At 49.8% G+C, this 20,930-nt stretch overlaps 1 protein-coding gene across 1 annotated transcript; it reads right to left on the bottom strand.

Annotated features, from left to right (window-relative positions):
* Positions 1-912: 912 nt before the first annotated feature.
* SERPINF1 (serpin family F member 1) lies at positions 913-12,839 on the bottom strand. Its single transcript, XM_061143070.1, has 8 exons — positions 12,721-12,839; positions 8,147-8,232; positions 6,562-6,760; positions 5,881-6,036; positions 5,338-5,541; positions 3,674-3,816; positions 1,960-2,170; positions 913-1,297 (listed from the first exon to the last, which is right to left on the bottom strand). The coding sequence occupies exons 2-8, from the start codon at positions 8,222-8,224 to the stop codon at positions 1,038-1,040; spliced, it is 1,251 nt and encodes a 416-aa protein (XP_060999053.1). The 5' UTR covers positions 8,225-8,232; positions 12,721-12,839; the 3' UTR covers positions 913-1,037.
* Positions 12,840-20,930: the final 8,091 nt, after the last annotated feature.

Below are 20,930 nucleotides of genomic sequence, written 5' to 3'. Positions count from 1 at the left end.
TGTGGCCAATTCTGTAGTTGTTCTGTTCTTGAAACACTTGGCACGTTTCAAGTTCCTGAAAAAAAGGTTCTGCTGTACTTTGTAAAACAGGCCCACTTCCTTAAAAAGAATGTGGGTAGAATTTTACATCACAGACCTCATTTTTATGTGAACTTAAGAGCTTTCTTTAAATGCTCTATAAAATAAAGAATTATTTCCTGAAGTTACAAGCTTCCTCCCTGATCTGTCTGCATGTTAACCTGTGTTGTCAGGTGACATTAGCTTGACAAGGGGATTGATTTAAGACCTAAAGTCCAAGACTTGCCTGGGGGTCCAGTGGCTAAGACTCCACACTTCCAAAGCAGGAGGCCCAGGGAAACTAAGATCCCACATGCTATGTAGTGTGGCCAAAAAATAAAAAACCTGAAGTCTTGTGCTTCCCAGGTGGTGCTAGTGGTTAAGAACCCACCTGCCAAAGCAGGAGACATAGAGACACAGGTTCAGTCCCTGGGTCGGGAAGATCCCCTGGAGGAAGGCATGGCAACCCCACTCCAGTATTCTTGCCTGGAGAATCCCATGGACAGAGGAGCCTGGCGGGCAACAGTCCACAGCGTCGCAAAGAGTCAGACATGACTGAAGCAACTTAGCATGCAAAATCGTGTGTGTTTAAGAGCTGGCTCCACTGATTATAGAAACAGGAAATCTCTTCCCAGGGGGATTGGTGTCCTAAAGTGTGAACCCCCACAGAGCAGAGAATCAGTCCCAGCATTATATAGTGCAGATAACTAAAGTTCATATCTCATATGGTGACTTTCTGCAGTATAGATAGACCCAGCCTATAAAGACGAGACCAACAAATTCCTAAAGGGCTATTTGTCTTCATATTAAATTTAACATAGCTCAAAATAGGAGGAGGAGCAGGGTAACGAAAGGTAAGGATAAAGCACTTTTATTGCAAAGTATACATTGAAACATAGGGGCAGTCTTCATATAATATATAATCTGCCATCCCGCTAGTGTTTTTTTCTTCTGGGGTATTTGAACATTAAGTTGGAGTATTAAGTGCCCCTGGGGTCCAGAATTTTGCCTATGAAGAGAAGGGCCCCTGTGTCTGTGTCCCTCAGTACAAAGATGAAAGGTTGGTTAAGGTGATAGTCCAGAGGGAAGGTGAGGTGGGCAGGCTGGACCCCTGGGCTGGCGTTAGTACCTGCCCCATCCTCATTCCACTCAAATCCGATGCGATGTTCCACTTGAGTGAGTTTGATAGGTTTGCCTGTGATCTTGCTAAAGTCTGGTGCATCAAACAGGGATTGCAGCTCTGCAGAAATTGAGAAATATTTCCATTAAAACCTTGCCTTGTGAACGCTACAAGAAAGAATACAAACCTGATTCTCAAGAAGGCAAGCAAAGTGGGGGTGGAACACTGCTTTTGGCTGTCTGTGACATACGTAGAGCTCTGGGCTGGTTAAGGGTTAAGTGACTTGCCTAAGAGCACTCAGCCAATGAGGTTAAGATTAGAAACCAGGTCAAGGGACCTATCTTGAGAGGCAGTGTTCAGAGTTCCTGTTATAGGATGTATGCTCTGGGGGCTTAGGAATGAGTCTGATAAGGAAGGCAGTTCAGCCTTCCCCTCCAGCACTATTAGAATGAAGGAATCATCCGGGGCCCCAGTATTAGTCCGTGGAGGCTTTGCATTCTGTTTAGCAAGGTGGAGGACTTCCCTTGTGGCTCAGCTGGTAAAGAATCTGCCTGCAATGCAGGAGACCTGGGTTTGATCCCTGGGTTGGGAAGATCTCCTGGAGAAGGGAAAGACTACCCACTCCAGTATTCTGACCTGGAGAATTCCATGGGAATTCCAATCCATGGGGTCGCAGAGTCGGCACAACTGAGCGACTTTCACTTTCACTGTAGCAAGGTGGAAGGAAGGCTCAAAGATTCAACCCCACCCTCCCCAAGAGCAAAGAGGTGTTGTAGCCATACTCAGCTCCTGCACAGACTTCGTGAGTTCGCCTTCATAACTCAGCTTCAGCTTGGGAATGGTCAGGACCGCCTGAACAGTCTTCAGTTCTCGGTCTATGTCATGAATGAACTCAGAGGTGAGGCTCTCTTCTATCAAGGTCAAGTTCTGGGTCACTCTCTGAGGCAGGAAGAAGATGATACTTGTGCTCCCAGTCAAGGGCAGCTGGGCAATCTAAAACAACAGAGGAAGCACATGGGTTAGACATTTGGAGCCCAGGAGCCTAGCGATGGACAAACACCCCTAGCCGCCTTCTCTCCTGGGACCAGGCCTTGCCTCGCTTCCCCCACCCCTCGTCTGTATAACAGTTGTCCCTCTAAGCTGTTGCATTCCGGCAGCAAGATGTCTACTGCTGGGACTTCCCTGGTGGTAGAGTGGTTAAAGAATTCTGGCATTGCAGGGGGCACCGACAATCCCTGGGGTGAGAGGTAAGATCCCACATGCTGCAGAGCAGCTAAGCCCATGGGCCACAACTAGAGAGTCCTTGCACTGCAATGAAAGACCCTGCATGAGGCAACTAAGACCTGATGCAACTAAATAAATCAAAGCTATCTACTGATGTTTCTTCAAGCATAAGCCATTGTCTTTTCTTAGCTGAATACCAACTGAAGCTATCTGCTGAAAGAATTTTCTTCTGTGGTTTTCTAAAGAGCCAGAATTGAATTCCCAGGTCTATGTTTTCTTCCAAGGTTTGTCGGCCAATAGTTACTGATCATCTGTTATATACAGAGCCCCGGAGTAGAAATGAGGGCACTGGGAACAGCAATGCAGAAGCGGCAATACAATGACCCTCTGAGCTGAGGTCTTTCACCTAAGGGGCAGATGGCATCGGGGGTCCCAAGAGCCCCTGAAATCACCTGCAGAGATGCATATGTGGCATTTCTCTCCAGTGCTTCAGGCATTTTGTCAGATTCCCAAAGAAAAAAAACTACTGACTTAGAATTTTCTTGTCAGCTAGGAGAGACTTAGAATGCCAGCAACTTGGAGTTTGCGACAGATTTTGAAAGTTTGGATTTTTATAAATACAAGTTCTCCCCAAAAAAAGAGAAGGAAAGACAAATAATAAATAACCAGTATTTGAGTGCCCAGTCTTGAGGACTCAGTTTCACTTTACCAACCCTTGCGACAAACCCTGAGTTGGAGGATAAGTTTCAATAGCTATGGCCCTTCATTTTTAGAAACAAAGGGCTTAGCTAGTGGGGCTTCCCTGATAGCTCAGTTGGTAAAGAATCTGCCTGCAATGCTAGAGACCCCGATTTGATTCCTGGGTCGGGAAGGTCCGCAAGAGAAGGGATAGGCTACCCACTCCGGTATTCTTGGGCTTCCCTTGTGGTTCAGCTGGTAAAGAATCCACCTGCAATGCAGGAGACCTGGGTTCAATCCCTGGGTTGGGAAGATCCCCTGGAGGAGGGCATGGCAACCCACTCAGAAAAGCTCTTAACTTACTGAAGGGCACATAGCAGGTAAAATTCAGACAGCTCCATAACAAGAGAAGCCACCACAATGAGAAGCCCACCCCACAAGTACAGAAAGCCCATGCTGCACAGCAAGGAAGACCCAGCTCAGCCGTAAATAAGTCAATGAATAATTCAGACTGCTGTCAGATCTCAAAGGCCATTCTATTCCCACTGCGCCATCCTGCCTGAACCCACACTGCCACTCACTGCCCATACAGACCTTGCAGTTGAGATCAGAATCCAAGCCGTACCGTAAAACGGCCTTAGGGTCTGACATCATGGGGACTTTCACGGTCCTCTCCTCATCCAAGTGGAAATCCTCCAGGGAAGTCTTTCTGGAGTCAAACTTTGTTACCCACTGCCCTGGAATGAAACAGATGGAGTGCCCTGAGCCCCAGGAGACCAGAAAGGCATACTGCTGAAAATTGCCCAGCTACAGGAATCTTGGGATTCCCTGATGGCTCAGTGGTAAAGAACTGAGAATTGAGTGCAACCCTTGGGTTGGGAAGATCACCTGGAGGATGACATGGCAACCCACTCCAGTATGCTTGCCTGGGAAATCCCATGGACAGAGGAGCTACAGTCCGTGGGATTGCAAAAGAGTCCGCTTAGCAATTAAACAACACCAGGAATCTGAGTCATCAGAGGCCCTTACACAGATCTATCAGGGAATAGATCTGTCTTGGGATGGGCAGTCTGGACCATGATATTTTGAGGGTCCTGACTACCTTCCACATGTAAACTCAGAAAGAAATATTGTCAGGTTTATTCAAGTTCTGTGATAGCTAGGAGAAAGGTGTAGAGTGTACACACTCTACAGTGATGTGTCCGGGAGACACTGCAGGGAGGCCAGAGTTGGAAGGGACTGTGATATCATGTCATGGACCATCTCATAGATGAAAAACCATGAACACCCAGAGAAAAGTGACTTGCCAGTGCTCACACAGTGAGCCGATCGTTTAACGTTGTCTTTAACATACTGGTCTGTGACAGCTTCTTTCACTTCCTGGATCTCAGTGCTTCATGAAGGACTTTTCTCTGGGGGTTTAGGGGTCCTCTTTCAACACTGCCTGATAGACAGTTGTGAAGCTTTTTAAGGGGAGGTTGCCCAAATCCCACCCAAGTCTCATGAATAGGGCTGGCCTCACACTGGGCCTGTGGAATAGTTGGGTACCTCACCATGGCCTAGAAGAACATTATTAGAGAACTAACATGGTTTATCAAGGGTTTCCCAAGTGGTGGTAGTGGTAAAGAATCTGCCTGCCAATGCATGAGATGTAAGAGATATGGGTTCAATCCCTGGGTTGGGAAAATCCCCTGGAGGAGGACATGGCAACCCACTCCAGTATTCTTGCCTGGGGAATTCCATGGACAAAGGAGCCTGGTGGGCTATAGTCCATAGAGTTGCAAAGAGACACAACTGAACCAGCTTAGCACACACACACACTCTTGGTTTATCGAGTACCTGCTGTGTGTCCCAGGCATGATGCTAGGTCCATGAGAAGATAGGAGACAACACACACAGAGTGCCTCTGAAATCAGTTTGCCGTCTCCCAGTGACAGATGAGAAAACAGGCTCAAAAAAGCTATGAAGTTCATGCAGGTCTCTCCAGCCAGAGCCGGGCATGGGCCCTCTACCAACGCCCGCTCCAAAAAAGGCACAGGAGTGGGAGTGCCCCCTTATCTCTGCTGGTCTTTATCCACCACCCCTTACACTTTGTAGGTACTTATCCAATGTTTGCCTTGGGTTTGGTGACAAGCAGGCAGCCTTCAGGCAAGGACCTTTCCAGGGTCCTCCTCTGCCTTTGACGTCCCCTCCTTCCCGGCCCCTTCTTGACACCCACTGTCCACCCTCGGCCGAAAGCCAAGTGGAGAAGCCCTCACCCTTGAAGTAAGCCACGCCTAGGAGGAAAATGCTGATCTCACTGGGCATCTCCCTCGTGGACCTAGAGACTTTGCCTTTCATCTGGGCCTGCACCCAGTTGTTAATCTCCTGAAGGTCTATTCGAGAGTTGCCGGTTAGGATTCTGGGCCTGGTCCCATATGACTTCTCCAGGGGTGGGATGAAGCTGGCTTTTATCCGAAGCTCTGCGAAGAGATGGGACAGAGGTTAGTGCACTCTGAGACCTCACCCAGCATCCTCCCTGACAGTCTGTGGCTCTGCCTGATCCTCGGCAGGCCCTGACTCCCTGCCTGGCATCCTTCTGGAGCTCTCTGGACTCCGTGCCAGCTTCCCTGAGCACTGGATGGGGAACAACAGATTTCACTCATTGCTGTTTCTCTTCACGTGACTGTCCTCCCCCAACCCTCCCGCTGCCTCCTTCAGCCCATATCCTCTTTCTGATCCTCTTTGTACTCATGCGGCCCCTTCCTGCCCACCCCCCAGTGCCCGGCCTGGCCCCAGGCAGACATGCTCTGGTGACTCACTCTTCTCAAAGATAATCCGGGAAGCGCTCTTAAGGTTCTTCTGGGGGGCGGTGACGGAGGCAAGGAGGTCCTTGTAGGTGCCGTGGATGTCTGGGTTACTGATCAGGTCGTAGTACAGAGCCCTGTGAATGATGGATTCTGTCCGCTGTTCCGCACCTGCCAAGGGGAACAGGCGTGTGAGCCTCTGTAACTGCTTGCCTGGCCCATGTCAGCCAAGCTCTTGGGGACACTGAACCCTGAGCCTATCTATCTCCTGGTACCTGGAGATTTTCTAGGTGGGAAGGAATTTGAAGGCAGTGGAAGAAAAATAGGTTTTCCTGAAGGTAGGCCAAAGGCATCAGGCCTGGAAAGATAAAAGGATGGGAGTGAGGGTTCAAAGTCCCCCTACTTCTCCCATCACAGCACTTACCAGACTGTTCTACAGCTTCCTATTTCCTACTTTTCCCCATGAACTCAGCTGTGTGGCCCAAATGAGAGCAGAGACCGTTGGTCCCAAGGCCACACACCTGTGTCGGCAGTGCTCCGCGCCCCCCTCCCCAACCTGAGCCCCCACTCGTACATGCCAGGACCCTGGGCCAGCCTCTCGGGCCTCATCACCCTCCCTAAGTGAAGTGTGTCCAGGGCCTAGAGTCAGCTATGTACAGAGGTCAGAGGGCGGGCTTTCTGCAGCCGGGGACTCACCCAGCGACAGGGCAGAGAGCGCCGTGGCCACGCTGAGCGGAGACAGCAGCACGTTGGCGGTGGGGCTCTCGCCGGATCTCACGCGGTACAGGTCGTAGCCAAAGTTGGAGACGGCCGCCGCCAGCTTGTTCACGGGGACCTTGAAGAAGGGATCCTCTTCCTCCACTGGCGCCCCCGTGCTTTCGGGGGCCAGGGAGCCCTGCATTTGAGTACAAGGACCAGTGCAGATGAGCAGGGGGTGACTGGTCTCCTGGCTTGGCGTGGGACTGTCCTTCTAGTCCCTGAAGGCTGTCCTGCCTGAAGAGGTATAGCCATCTGTTGGACTGAGTCTGTGCCCCCTACTCCTATGGGGGTGCTCCACTGGGGAGAGGCAACCCTCAAGAGAGGTTAGCTGGCCAGCTTTAAACACCAGTGACCTGTGAGCTTCAGGCCTGTGACTCATGGAAAAAAAAAAAAAAAAAAGGGAGGGAAGTCCCCCTTCCCAAGAAATTCTGTTCTCAGGCCAGAGTCTCCCTGTCTGCTCAGACTTGCCCACTGCTCCCAGGTCTCCACCTGGACCCTCCTATCAAACCCTCCTTGTCTTTCTTGGCCCGGATCAGACATCACCTCCTCCATCACAGACTTTCTCTGGTGGCCCCAATATGAAGGCATCTTTAGTTCTCTGGCCATTTTTGAGAGTCAACTACCACTCACATATTAACCACTTACCATGTGTATACCATGCGCCAGGCTCTGTGGTGGTTCTTTTCATTTGAGTTACTTCATTTCATACTAGTTGATGTAAGTGATATCCTCAAAGATTAATGTCTTAAAACAGTTCCTTGAAGGCCAGAACTGAGTCTTTTATATTTCCACCCATCCCCAGCACCTACAGATTGGGTGTTCAGTAGATAAATAAGTCACTGTCCATGTTGGCCCTGTAAGGATGGGTATTTTTCATCCCGTCTTATAGATAAGAAAATAGATTCAAGTTACAGTGACTTATCTAAAATAAAAAAACTGGTGACAGGTGGAACCAGAATTCAAACTTGGAACTCACAATAAAGTCCAGAGCTCCTGCCAATATGCCCCACCTGGCCTGGCCGCCCTTGTGACAGTCACCACCACCTCCCTACCCCCGACTGTCACATAGCCTAGGCTTCTTGGCATCCGCCTTTGCAACCCGACTGTACTCTCTCTGGACAGGAAAGAGGCATTTCCACGCTCTTACATTTCTGCTGCCCCCTAGTTAGGATTGGAGCAAACATCCAAGACCACCAGCTCCTCAGTGAGACCCATAAGTAATGCAGGGTAATGAGAAAATCTTCACTGAAGCGCTGGTTAGAGGACTTTCGCCTTTCACGTACTTGGATCTTCCCCCCGCTACCCCCCCCCCCAACCCCTGTCCTCTGAAAGGCAGGGCGAGACGCTTTCTGTTTTGCTCTTGGAAAAACCAAGGCCCTGTCTGGACGGAAAGACCAGAGCCTGGCCTGCAGCCTGGGTGCTGTCCAGTCTCCCCGTGCTGCCTGGCGAGGCGGGGCTGGGATGCCTAACGTCGTCCCCCCCACTCCGCCCCAGGCCCCCACTGCACCCAACTCCTACTGACCGTCTCCGGGCCGGCGTTCTGGCAGCGGCCAAGCCCAAGGAGGGCTCCAGTCCAGAGGAGTAGCGCGAGGGCCTGCATCTCGGGGCCTGCAAGAGAGCAAAAGAGGAGGCAGGTTGCTTCCCTCACCACCACCCTGCACCACCAGCCGCCCTGGGCAGGGAGCAGGGCCAGGCACCTTCCGTCCAGCCTCCCCCCGGGCTGGAAGTGGACCCTCAGCTTGCTAACCCCTCCCTCTCAGCACCTCCCCAGCCCTCCCCCTGCTCATAGCCCACAGTCCTATGGCGAGCTTGTGCTTTCATTCATGGTCTGTGCCAGGAGACCCTCCTTCAGGCCTAAACCTCCAGGATGGTGAAGGCCCAGCAGTGGGCTTCTGTGTGGGGGCGTGATCCAGCCCAAATGCACACCAAGGCTGTTCCCCTTGGGCACCTGACCAGCTCGTTATGTAGGATTTGGATCTATGTCTAGTAATAGCATGGGGGCAGAATCTCAGATGTAGAATCAGAACACAGAGAATGGGGGCATCTGGTCCAGCCCCAGGTCCCCCACAAGAAGCTCTCAAACTCTCTCCTTGAATTGCTCTGCCCTGGAAACTGTGGTTTCATCAGGGAATCATGGGATCTCAGTTCCCTGACCAGGGATCAAACCCAGATCCAGGCAGTGAAAATGCTGAGTTCTAGCCACTGGACTGCCAGGGAATTCCCATCAATCCTGTGTCTTTTTTTGTTTGTCTGTTTATGGCTGTGCCAGGTCTCAATTGCAGCACATGGGAATCTTTTTTTTTCCTTTAGATGCGTGTGAACTCTTAGTTTTGGCATGTGGGATCCAGTTCCCCAATCAGGGATTGAAACTGGACCCCCTGCATTGGGAACGCAATCTTAGTCACTGAACTACCAGGGAAGTCCCCAGTTCTGTGTCTTAATACCTCTCTAAAGCTCAGTGTCTTCTCTTGTAAAATGGAAATCAATTCTTACCTGTTGCGATGAGAATTAAATTCAGTGATGCCTTCATAGCACTCAGCAGGACCAAAGACAGGTGAGTTCTCCAATGACCCCTGAGTCAAATTGTGTCTCCCTACTCCTGGAGCCTCAGGGCCCCACCTTTCCCCTTGGGGAGCCAAGTCCTCTTCCTCCTACCAGCTTGGAACCTGCTCTGACACCCCTCAGAATTCTTTCCTTCAAGTTAAATAATACCATGTCTTAGTAAGGCCACCCACATTCCTACACCTCCCCAGCAGTAGCCTCTTTGGACACGACTCTGATCCAACCTCTGGACCACAAGGGCAAAGGGAACTCTGAGTGCAGGGCTCCCCCATCTCATTGCCTCTGTGAGCTCAACCTTGGGGTCAGGATGTGGAGGTGGGAGGGGATGAAGGCAGTGGGGAGTTCATAAATAAGGTCTTCTGAGGGCCTTCTGGTTAGAGAGAGGGATAAGGTCCCAGCAGTCAGGACCTCTGGCTGGTCCATGTTCTCCCTCCATTCACATTGCTGAGTCAAGAACTTAAAATCTGTCTTCCCTACCTCTCACCTCCCCTACAACACACACACAGGCCAAGGGTCTCAAACTGTTTCTTCCTTTTGTATACCCATAAACACATACTCGGGGCTTCCCAGTAGGCATTACTGGTAAAGAAGCCCCTTGCTAGTGAAGGAGACTAAAGAGATGCAAGTTTGATCCCTGCTTTGGGAAGGTCCCCTGGAGGAGGGCATGACAACCCACTCCAGGATTCTTGCCTGGAGAATCCCATGGACAGAAGAGCCTAGCGGGCTACAGTCCAGGGGGTCGCAGAGAATGGGACATGACTCAAGCGACTTAGTACACATGCATGCAAACACACACACTTTTCTGACTTCTCAGAACAAATTGGAAAATTAAGAGTGCAGTGTGTGGGGAATTCCCTGGTATCTAATGGTTAAGACTCCGAACTTGCAATGCAGGGGGCTGGGCTTGATCCCTGGTTGGAGAACTAAGATCCCACATGCTACGTGGCCAAAAAAAAAAAAAGAATGCAGTGTGCGATTTGGGCGCAAAGTCCTTAAAATTAAGTCTGCCTTGGTGGCTCAGACGGTAAAGAATCTGCCTGCAATGTGAGAGACCCAGATTTGATCCCTGAGTCAGGAAGATACCCTGGAGAAGTGAATGGCTACCCACTCCAGTATTCTTGCCTGGAGAATCCTATGGACAGAAGAGTCTGGCAAGCTACAGTCCATGGGGTCACAAAGAGTCAGACACAACTGAGCGACTGACACAATCTTCTGGACAATGTGAAAGGCACCAAAAGAAAAGATGGCCTCTGAATTTGTTCTGCTTATGGCTGGATGGCCAGTGGGTACCAGCCTAGCTTTTTCTCTAAACCCTGATCCCGAGCATGTGTCTCCCAGTGAGTTCCACTGACCACTCTGTTCTCAGCCAGCTGCTCTTCTGCATGGCAGCCCCTGCCACTCAAGGAGAAACTGTCCACTGAGGCAACGGGAAGAACTTTCTGCAGGCAAGATAGAGCCTGTAACAGCGTCTAGGCTCACAGCTGCTCTCTCCACCCGGCCAGCCCCACCCAGAGCTGGCAGGGCCCTTCCCTGCCTGAGCCCCAGCAAACTGGTTTAGCAGAGACTGGAAATTCAGTGAGATGCAGGGGCGGCAGGGCTCGAGGAAAAGCCATTAGCTCTAGTCCCTGGCCCAGGGTAGGGAACCGAGGGAGGAGGGAGGAGGTGAGAGATGCCACCCTGGCCTGGTGTTTAAGGAAACCAAGTCCAGATGCTGTTGAAGGTGGATCTTCTCTATAGGAGCTCCTACAGAGTTTGAGCTCAAACCTTGGGTCATGTGATCACTGTTACCACGTGGGTGGGCTGAGAACTGAAGATGCGGTGGTGAGGGACCCTGGCAGGGAAAGGCACCCGGGTCCACAGCTGCCAGAGCCAGTCGCCAGGAAACACAGTATTAACGGTACCTCTTTGAACCCTCCACCTCAAGCCCTGGGGATGAGGGAAGTGGAGAGATTCTTGGAAGCCCCCTGCAAGGGCAGGGACAGGGTTGAGAGTAAGGGTCTTCTGCACAGGGGGGCCCCTCTGAGCACACTCGGTGCCTTGTCCAAGGGGACGGCTCTGTGGGCTGGGCCAGGCAGCCATCACCTGGCCAGGGGCACAGGCACAGTGGTGCCATCCAGTCCAAAGGGCAGTGTCCAAGCCGGGGGGGCAGGGAGGAGGTGACTCTCCTCCCAGCTCGGCCAAGCTCAGGTCTGCCTCTCAGCCACATTGCCCCAGTCAAGAGACACAAGGAACTGCAATTTTGAGATCCTGCCTACTGGCTGGAAGGATACATTTGAGCCAGTACATGTGTTTCAGATTAAACCCAGTGGTGAGACAAACACCATCACTCCTCCTCCTCCTCCTCCTCCTCCTCCTCCTCTTCCTCCTCCTCCCAGAACCATATGGCCTTTAAGCCACATGGCGGTGGACCTCACAGGCAGTGCAGGGAAGGCCACCGCCCTCCTCCCTGTCTCTGGGAGGGAGATCCCGAGGGGTCCCCTCTGGATCCACCCCACCGTGGTGACCCCACCAAGTCCCCAGGCAACTTTTTTTTCTGAAGTCTTGGAACCTGAATGCGTGGAGGCAGAGCACCCAGGGGTTTCGGCTCCCCACACCCCGGAAGGATCAGTCTTGGGAACAGAATTCCCTGGCCTGCTTCCCCTCCCACCCCCAGCCTGGGGGCTGAACTTCTGGTGGACTGGCATGGGCCAGACAATGATGGGGTTTCCGGGAAGCCTGAAGTTCTTCTCTGGCCCAGACCCGCCCCTCGATGTGGCTGGCCCCAGGGAGCACCGAGAGCGCAGGCGGCCAACCTCTCCAGCTCTGGCAGCTAAGCCCCCAAATCCCATACCCTGGCTGGACTCAATAGCGGTCATTGTTTGCGAGAGGCCGAGATCCCATTGATCTCCCAGCTTGTACTGGCAGCTGACTAGGCCAAAGAAAACAGGTGGGCCCTGGAGAGAAGGACCTCGCTGCCCTCCATCCCAGCACACAACCCCTGCCCCCGGAGGGCTCCCCGCAAGCCAGCTGCTTGGCAGTGTTGAGAAGTTACCTTTGAAATCGGCGCCAGTTGATGTTGAAAAGGCAACAGGGAGCTGAGTCTAAGCCATGGCCAGGCTGCCCGATGGGCTCCCCAGTGGAGGCACAGCACCCAACAGCCTCTTTCCCCCAGGGTTGCAGAGCACCCCACCCCAAACTGCTGCTCAGATCTGACCCAGCAGCTAGCCACATTCTCAGCTTCTTCCCCTCCACTGCCTCCTTCCTCCACTGTTTCCAACCCATTCCATTCAAGAGTTTTCCTGGCTTCTTCTAGTGGTGCAGTTGGTTTAGGGATAATTGGGTTCTGACCTTCTGACATCCAACTCCCTCTGTCCTCCCTCACCTATTCACCCTGGTCCCCAAGCTGCAGGAACTGTGGTCTCCCCACCTCTTCTCCCTGGCACCCCTCTTTTCTGCTCCCTGGAGTTATACCTGCCTCGCCCTGGTCACCCCAGCCCAGGGGAGCCTCCCATCATCCCCTGATACGCACGCGGACCAGACAGGGAGCTGCTTTACCTGTGGGTGCACCGCCGCTGCACGCCCAGGCTGGGTCTGCACACTGAGGGCCTCCTGTGAGCACCAGAGCCTTTTCTGCTGCCTCCCAAGCCAGCGTCCAGCAGGCTTCAGATTACAGCTACTCCTTTCTTAAAGCGACCTGCACTCAATTTGGACTCTGTGATTGCATCATTGTCTGGTGTTAACTTTAACCCATTGCTGGCCTTCTGCCACATACCCCCAGTTCACACATCAGACTGCAACACCAAACCTTTCTTTGGAGCCCTGGCCGTGCCCCCCATCCCTGGAGGGCAGCCTGTTCAGCCTGGGTGGGAGCGGGGCTGAGGAAGAATCTGGCAGGAGGAGGCCCAGGAGGAAGCCAAAATAGAGGAAACACTGGTCCAGAACTGGGACTCGGGTTTTTGCTGGTCCTTGGTTCTGATACTGAGATTTGGAGCAAGACATCATTCATGGCTTCTCCCTACCCTTGACTGAAAAGTGAGTGAATGGGACTGGGATGTCTGTGTGCTTTTTCAGCCCTGAAATGCTCTGATTTCTGAAGATGAGACAAGGCAGTGGGGAAAATATCTGAGCAGAAGAAATGAGATGTACTGTAAACATTAGTCCTGAGAGAAGGCCGAGTGTGAGTACCTGGCACCCACCTGGGCACCGTAGATTTCACCTGGGAGAAGTGCTCCAAGGCTCTGCTCACCTCGGGGCATTAAGAAACTTGCAGTGTGATTGTGAGCCTAAAATACTGACATGAGAAATGATTATAGAGAATGTACCATAACCTTCTCCAGGCACTTGTGAGTCCTGACACAAGCCCAGTGGTTGTTCAGAGAAGGAGGGACCAGAGAAGGAAGGGAAAGCACTCTGGGATATTTAGAAGAGAAAATTTAGGGGACCCTCACTGGTGGTTCAGTCAGTAAAAGATCTGCCTGCCCATGCAGGAGACCCAGGTTCAATCCTTGGGTCGGGAAGATCCCCTGGAGAAGGGAATGACTACCCACTCCAGTGTTCTTGCCTGGAGAATCCCATGGACAGAGGAGCCTGTTGGGTGACAGTCCATGGGTTGCAAAGAGTTGGACACGACTGAAAGACTAACACGCATACACACATACACACACACACACACACACTTCATGTGAGGTTCCAGGGAGCAGAGCTAGGGCCCCTGGGTAGAACTCCCCAGTGAACCAGGTTGAGATTTATGTAAAGAACAGTGTGTCAACAGTCAGAGTTCTCCATTGACAGATGAATGGATAAAGATGTGGTACATGTATACAGTGGAATATTAGCCATAAAAAAGAACAAAAGTGAGTTATTTCTAGAGATATGGATAAACCAGGTGTTTGTCATACAGAGTGAAGTAAGTCAGAAAGAGAAAAACAAGCATCGTACATTAACACATATATCGAATCTAGAAAAATGGTACAGATGAACCTATTTGCAGGGCAGAAATAGAGACCCAGACATAGAAAATGGCCATGTGGACACGGGGTGGGGGTACTGGGATGAACTGGGACATTGGGGTTGACATAAACTCACTGTGCTATCAGTCGCTCAGTCGTGTCCGACTCTTTGTGACCCCGTGGACTGTAGCCCAGCAGGCTCCTTTGTCCATGGAGTTCTCCAGGCAAGAATACTAGAGTGGGTTGCCATGCTCTCCTCTAGGGGATCTTCCCAATCCAGTGATCAAATCCAGGTCCTCCGTATTGCGGGAGGATTCTTTACTGACTGAGCCACAGGGGAAGCCCCATCTACACACCACCATGTGTAAAATAGACAGCTAGTGGGAACCTGTTGTGTAACATAGAGAGCTCAGCTTGGTGCTCCGTAATGATCTAGACGGGTGGGATGTGGGGTCAGGGGGAGGGAAGGCCAAGAGAGAGGGGATAAATGTAGACATATAGCTAATTCACTTTATTGTACAACATTGTAAAGCAAGTATACCCCAGTTTTTAAAAAAGCAGTCAGCGTTCAATGCTTTCAACCAAAAACTGAGGGCCTCTACTCAAATCGCTCGCTAGGTACACGGAGAAGGAGTACATAGATGATTAAGACTTGGTGCCCGTCCTTCAGAAGCTCACTGGCTAAAAACAGAGGCTGATACGAGCCCAGATCCTTCCAGTATAATGTGGCACATTCTGTGATACCTGTCTACAGCCATGCCATCCACTATGATAACCACTCACCATGGGTGGCCACAGAACTCCTATAATCACCTGTAAATGTAAAGTACACACTATATTTTTAATATTTAGTATGAAAATTAATGTGAACAATAGCAATAATTTTGACCCTGATTAATATATTGGATTAAATAAATATACTGTTAAAATTAATTTCCCCTATTTCTTTATTTAATGTAACCACTAGAAATCTTAAACTACATGTGTGGTTTTCATTGTGTTTCTGATGGATGGCACTGCTCTATAGGTTATCATGGCAGCAAAGTTGGAATATATGAATCTAAGTTGAGTTTTGAAGGATGAATACAAATAAGCTAATCATAGGAACATGGGAAGGGGACTTTCCTGGTAGTCAAATTTCCATGATCCCAAGGCAGGGGTCTGGGTTTGATCCCTGGTCAGGGAACTAGACCCCACATGCTGCAAGTAAGAGTTTATATGCCACAACTTAGAAAAAAGATCCCGCATGCCACAATGAAGATGGAAGAGCCTATGTGCCACAACTGAGACCTGGAGAAGTCAAGTAAAAGAATGTGCTTACTGTTTACAATTGCCAAGACATGGAAGCAACCTAGATGCCCATCAGCAGACGAATGGATAAGGAAGCTGTGGTACATATACACCATGGAATATTACTCAGCCATTAAAAAGAATTCATTTGAATCAGTTCTAATGATATGGATGAAACTGGAGCCCATTATACAGAATGAAGTAAGCCAGAAAGATAAAGACCAATACAGTATACTAACGCATATATATGGAATTTAAAAAGATGGTAAGATAACCCTATATGCAAAACAGAAAGAGAGACACAGATGTACAGAACAGACTTTGGGACTCTGTGGGAGAAGGCGAGGGTGGGATGTTCAGAGAGAACAGCATTGAAACAAGTATACTATCAAGGGTGAAACAGATCACCAGCCCAGGTTGGATGCATGAGACAAGTGCTCAGGGCTGGTGCACTGGGAAGACCCAGAGGGATGGGATGGGGAGGGAGGTGGGGGGGGCAGATCAGGATGGGGAACACATGTAAATCCATGGCTGATTCATGTCAATGTATGGCAAAAACCACTACAATATTGTAAAGTAATTAGCCTCCAACTAATAAAAATAAATGAAAAAAAACTTAAAAAATTTAAAAAAAGAATGTGCTTAGTCGTGTCTGACTCTATGTGATTCCCATGGACTGTAACCTGCCAGGCTCTTCTGTCCATGGGATTCTCCAGGCAAGAATACTGGAGTGGGTTGCCCTGCCCTCCTCCCGGGGATCTTTCCCACCCGGGCATGGAATCCAGGCCTCCCACGTGGCAGGCAGATTCTTTACCATCTGAACACCAAGGAAGCCCCAAATAAAAGAATAATAAGGAAGAAATATGGGAAGGCATGACTATCATTGTGGACAAGCTAAAGTTGGATCCCTGTTTTACACCATACACAAAAATTAACTGTAGGTACATTAGAGATTTAAGTGTTTCTGAAAAACAATTTCTGTTTTTGCAGCACCTTTTTAATGAATTTTTATTTAAATTATTCACTAATTTTTGAATAGGTATTTTGTTCATATGTTCAAAACTCAAAACTATCTAAAGACAATGTCTTCTTTTCACTCTGATCTCCAGTCACCTGAGTCCACACTCCCTGGAGACATATAATAATAATAATAATAATAATAATAATCCTTTCAAAGATAATTTTAATGGCTTAAAAAGCAAATTCAGGGGCCACAGTCCTTGAGGCACTAGCCTACTGTGTTTCCCCTTTGCCTGGCAAAGAAATAAAGGCACTCGTTCCTTCTCTTCCATTAAAAAAAAAAAAAGCAAGTACAAACAGAAATACACAACAGGAAAAAAATGTAAACATTTTAGAAAAATGTATAGATGGATTTCTTTGTGATCTCTAAATAGGAATGCTTTTTTAGACAAGAGACCAAAAGAAGCACAAATTGTAAAAGACTGATAAATTTGGCACTAAAATTAAAAACTTGTTCTCGTGAACAGGTACCATAAAACAAAATGAAAAGACAAGCCTCACACGAAGAGAAAATGTCTGTAACACGGATAACTGACAAAAAAGATTGCTAACTGTAACAGAGCAATAATTACAAATCAATAAAAACATAAATAAAAACAATTCAACAGAAAAACAGGCCCAGGTAATTCACAGATGAAGACTCCTGAGTGTCCAATAAACTTACGAGTAGATGTTTTTTTCACCAGCTAATCAAGGGAATGCAAATTAAAACCATACTTTGATGAGTGTACTTCACACTCTTCAGATGGGCTAAACTGAAACGGCTGAGAATACCAAGTACTGGTAAGCATGCGGACAGCTAGGATCTCTTGGGCCCTCCTTATGAGAATGTAAATTGATACAACCCCTCTGAAGAACAATCTGGCAACAAACGGCAAAGTTGTGCATAACTGTATTTAGCATGGGACGTCCCTGGCCGTCCAGGGGCTAAGACTCCACGCTTAGTGACCCGGTTTCAATCCCTGGTCAGGGAATCAGATCCCACATGTCACAACTAAGAGTTTGTGTGCCACAACTAAAAGACCCTGCGTGCCCCAACTAAGACCTGGCGCAGCCAAATAAATTTTTTTTTTCTGGTTTTCAACTTGTTTTCTCTTTTTAACATAATACATTAGTGTATGTGGGACTATTTGGTCGCTTCAGTCATACCCGACTCTTCGCAGTCGACTTTTTGTAGCCTTCCAGTCTCCTCTGTCCATGGGATTTCCCAGGCAAGAATACTGGAGTGGGTTGCCATTTCCTTCTCCAAGGTAAATATTTTTTTTAAAAAAAGGATTCGATGCAGGGGACACGGGTTCAGTCCCTGGTCGGGGAATTAGGAGCCCACATGCTGCAGGGCAACTGGGCCCACGTGCCACAACAAAGACCAGGAGCAGCCAAAATTTCAAAATAATAATAATAGTGACTGTATGTGGCAGCCCTGGCAGTGAAAGATAGAAAACACCAACCCACAACTCATTTATTCTACTTCTAAGTGTTTGAGCCAAAAAGACTGCATATGTGAGCAAGGACGTAGCAAGAATGTCACAGCAGCACTGTATAGGTCGCCCCACTCTTGCATAATCAATGTACCCCTCTTTGAAGGACCATTCCACAGCCTTAAAACAACCTCTGTTACTCCCCTGTTTAAAGGCACTGTCTTTATTGCCACCTCACTTAAAGCTACTGTCCAATTCTCCATCCTCCCTCCCACCCTCATGGGACAGAGCTATTTACCGTTGCATCTGCACAGCCTTAGCGCTTTCCCTCCTCGACCTCCAACTTGCTTCTGTGCCCAGCTCTCCTTTGAAACTGCTGTCAAAGGAGCAGACATCTCTGCTTGGCTGCAGGCAGCCAACTCTTCCTCCTTCTTGAAACCCTGACTCCCTACATCCTCCTATTTTTCTCCATCTCACAAGCCCCATCTTTTCCATCTTCCTTGCTGGCTTGATTCTGGGACCCCCTTTCTTCTCTTTCCATCTCCATCTCCTCTTAGGTGACATCAGCCAGTTCCGTGACTTTCAAAGCATCTGTATGTTCCCAAATACACACTTCCAGCCTTGACTTTGACATAACCACATGGATGTCAAGCAAGTGAAAGGAGCGTATAATTCATCATCCAAACACTTCCAAGTTCAAAAATAGGTGCTGTGAATTAAACTGGAACCACAGACATAACTCGAACTGCCCGGGCACACTGGGACATATGGTCACTCTGTATTAATATAGCATTTCAGTCATGTTCAAAATGGACATCTCCAATCAATCCTAAAGTCTGTCCCTCACTCAGATTCCCATCTCAGTAAATCTCATCTTCTCAAGGAAAAAATCGGGGATTTGAATCATGAACCCCACATCAGCGAGTCTCTCCTTTCCCTCACCTCCAGTACAATCTATGCACAAATTCTGTAACATCTACCTGCACAATATACCTGAAGCCTGATCACTTCCCTGCATTTCCACAGCCAGCACCCTGGGCCAAGCCGCCTACGACTCGACTCTTGCCTGCTAACCAGCCTCCCTCCTCCTGCGTTTGTCCCTCGATGTCTGTTCACACAACAGCCAAATGAGCCTTCCAGAGCTTACTTCAGACCATGACACCCCTCAATTAAAGTCTTCCACAGGGAGTGAATAATTGTCATCCACATGGCACTGATGAATCTCACAAACAGGAGGTTGAATGAAAAAGAGTCAGGCATAAGGGAGCACGGATTGCATGCTTCTTTTATTTCAAGTTCAAAACCAGGAGAAACTAGTCTATTATCAGGAGTTAGGAGAGTGAGTACTGTTTCTTGATCTGGGTACTGGTTGCACAGGGGTGCTCAGTTCATGAAACAAATTCATTACACTTTTTTTGTTGTTCCATCGCTATGTCGTGTCCAACTCATTTCATTACACTTCAGCATACTATGCATGCATGCGTGCTCAGTTGCTAAGTCATGTCTGATTCTTTGTGACTCTATGAACTGTGGCCTGCCTGGCTCCTCTATCCATGGGATTCTCCAGGCAAGAGTACTGTTGCCGTGCCCTCCTCCAGGGGATCTTCCTGACCCAGGGATCAAACCAGCGTCTCCTGTATCTCCAGCATTGCAGATGGAGTCTTCACCCACTGAGCCACCTGGGAAGCCCTATACTTCAATCCAAAATTTTAACTTGTTTATTGTCTAGACCAGCATCCCTAACCTTTTTGGTACCTGGTAGTGGTTTTGTCAAAGATAGTTTTTCCACAGACCCAGGGGGTTGGGGGGTGATTTTGGGATGATTCAAGCACATTACATTTCTTGTGCACTTTATTATTATTACATCTCTTGTGCACTTTATTATTATTACATCAACTCCACCTCAGATCATCAGGCATTAGATCCCAGAGGTGGGGGACTGCTGGACTAGACCAGTCCACCACCAGATTTAGGTTCTGCAGGGGAGGATCTTGTCAGCTTTTTCATCGCTGCAGCCCCAGAGCATGGGGTGCTGCTGGACCCAGCAGAGGCACCTGACAAGTATTTACAGGGCAGAAGACGCAGTCAAGGCAGCCAGAGCATCAGCAGGGAGAACCTGGGTGTGATGACTAGAGCCAAATGGTGGCTAGAGCCTGAATAGACAGGAGAGAACTGAAGAAAACTCAGGAGTGGGATAATTAAGCTGGTGGGCTGACCGATTTGTTCCAATAATTTTCCAATGATCTCTTTACAATTCTTTCTCTCCCCCAGCCCCACGGATCTCCTGCTCATCCTAAACCTTTTGGGCAGCTCCCACTCCTCTTCCTGGGACGCTCTTCTTCAGGATGTCCCCCTGGTGCCTGCCCTCACCTCCTTCTAGTCTCTGCTCCAAAGTCACCTCCTCAGGGAGGCCTTCCCTGCTTTACTTCTCAGCAGAGCTCTTATCCCTCTCTCACACACCATATATGTCACTTGTTGACTTATTTCTCATCTCCCCACCCTGCTGGTTTGTTAGAAGCTGGAGCCCGTCCTAGGGACTTGCTCTTAACCACTGCACCACAGGGCCGCAAGTGGCTGCTGCCACACAGACAGCCTGCACTCCCAGACAAGCGCCCACCCGCGTGGACAGCCGTGTGGCCCCAGCCCTGCGCCCGGGAGCCCCCAGTCGCTTCCCCCAAATCCTCAGGCGTTGATAGTCTCCAGCTGGAGCCCGTGCTCCCAGCCGCCTGCTCCCCCGCCTCCCTGGCTGGCGGGCGCCAGCTCCTGACAGAGGGGGCTGGCGTGTAATTAGAAATTCCTCAAGCTCCCTAATTGCCAGTTCTTCTCCCAAACCAGGAGGCTGGCGCTATTCTGGGCCACCTTTGTTGCCGGCTGCCTGAGGCCCGGAGAGAGGACCAGGCTGAAAGCAGGGCCAGGCTGGCGAGGTCAGAGGGCCTGCGCGCTGGACAAGGGCTGGCGAGCGGCCAGAGGCCAGACGTGGCACCGGCAGGGCTGCGCCCCAGAGCCCAGCCTGCTCCGTGGCCTCATTCCCGCCTTCCCCCAGCACCCCCGAGCTTCCACCCATTCCCCGAACAATGACATCAAAGCA

Source organism: Dama dama, chromosome 5, assembly GCF_033118175.1.
Source record: "Dama dama isolate Ldn47 chromosome 5, ASM3311817v1, whole genome shotgun sequence".
NCBI classification, from domain to species: domain Eukaryota; kingdom Metazoa; phylum Chordata; class Mammalia; order Artiodactyla; family Cervidae; genus Dama; species Dama dama.
The sequence above is the reverse complement of the archived record's forward strand: the minus strand, read 5'-3'. Positions and strand labels throughout refer to the sequence as shown.

Excerpts from the sequence above, each read along its gene's own strand:
- SERPINF1 (XM_061143070.1), bottom strand. The coding sequence starts at position 8,224 with ATGCAGGCCCTCGCGCTACTCCTCTGGACTGGAGCCCTCCTTGGGCTT. Across the intron at positions 6,037-6,561 it reads GCTCTCTGCCCTGTCGCTGG|GTGCGGAACAGCGGACAGAA; the intron begins GTGAGTCCCCGG and ends TCCCCTTGGCAG. Across the intron at positions 1,298-1,959 it reads GAAGTCTGTGCAGGAGCTGA|AGCTGCAATCCCTGTTTGAT; the intron begins GTATGGCTACAA and ends CAATTTCTGCAG.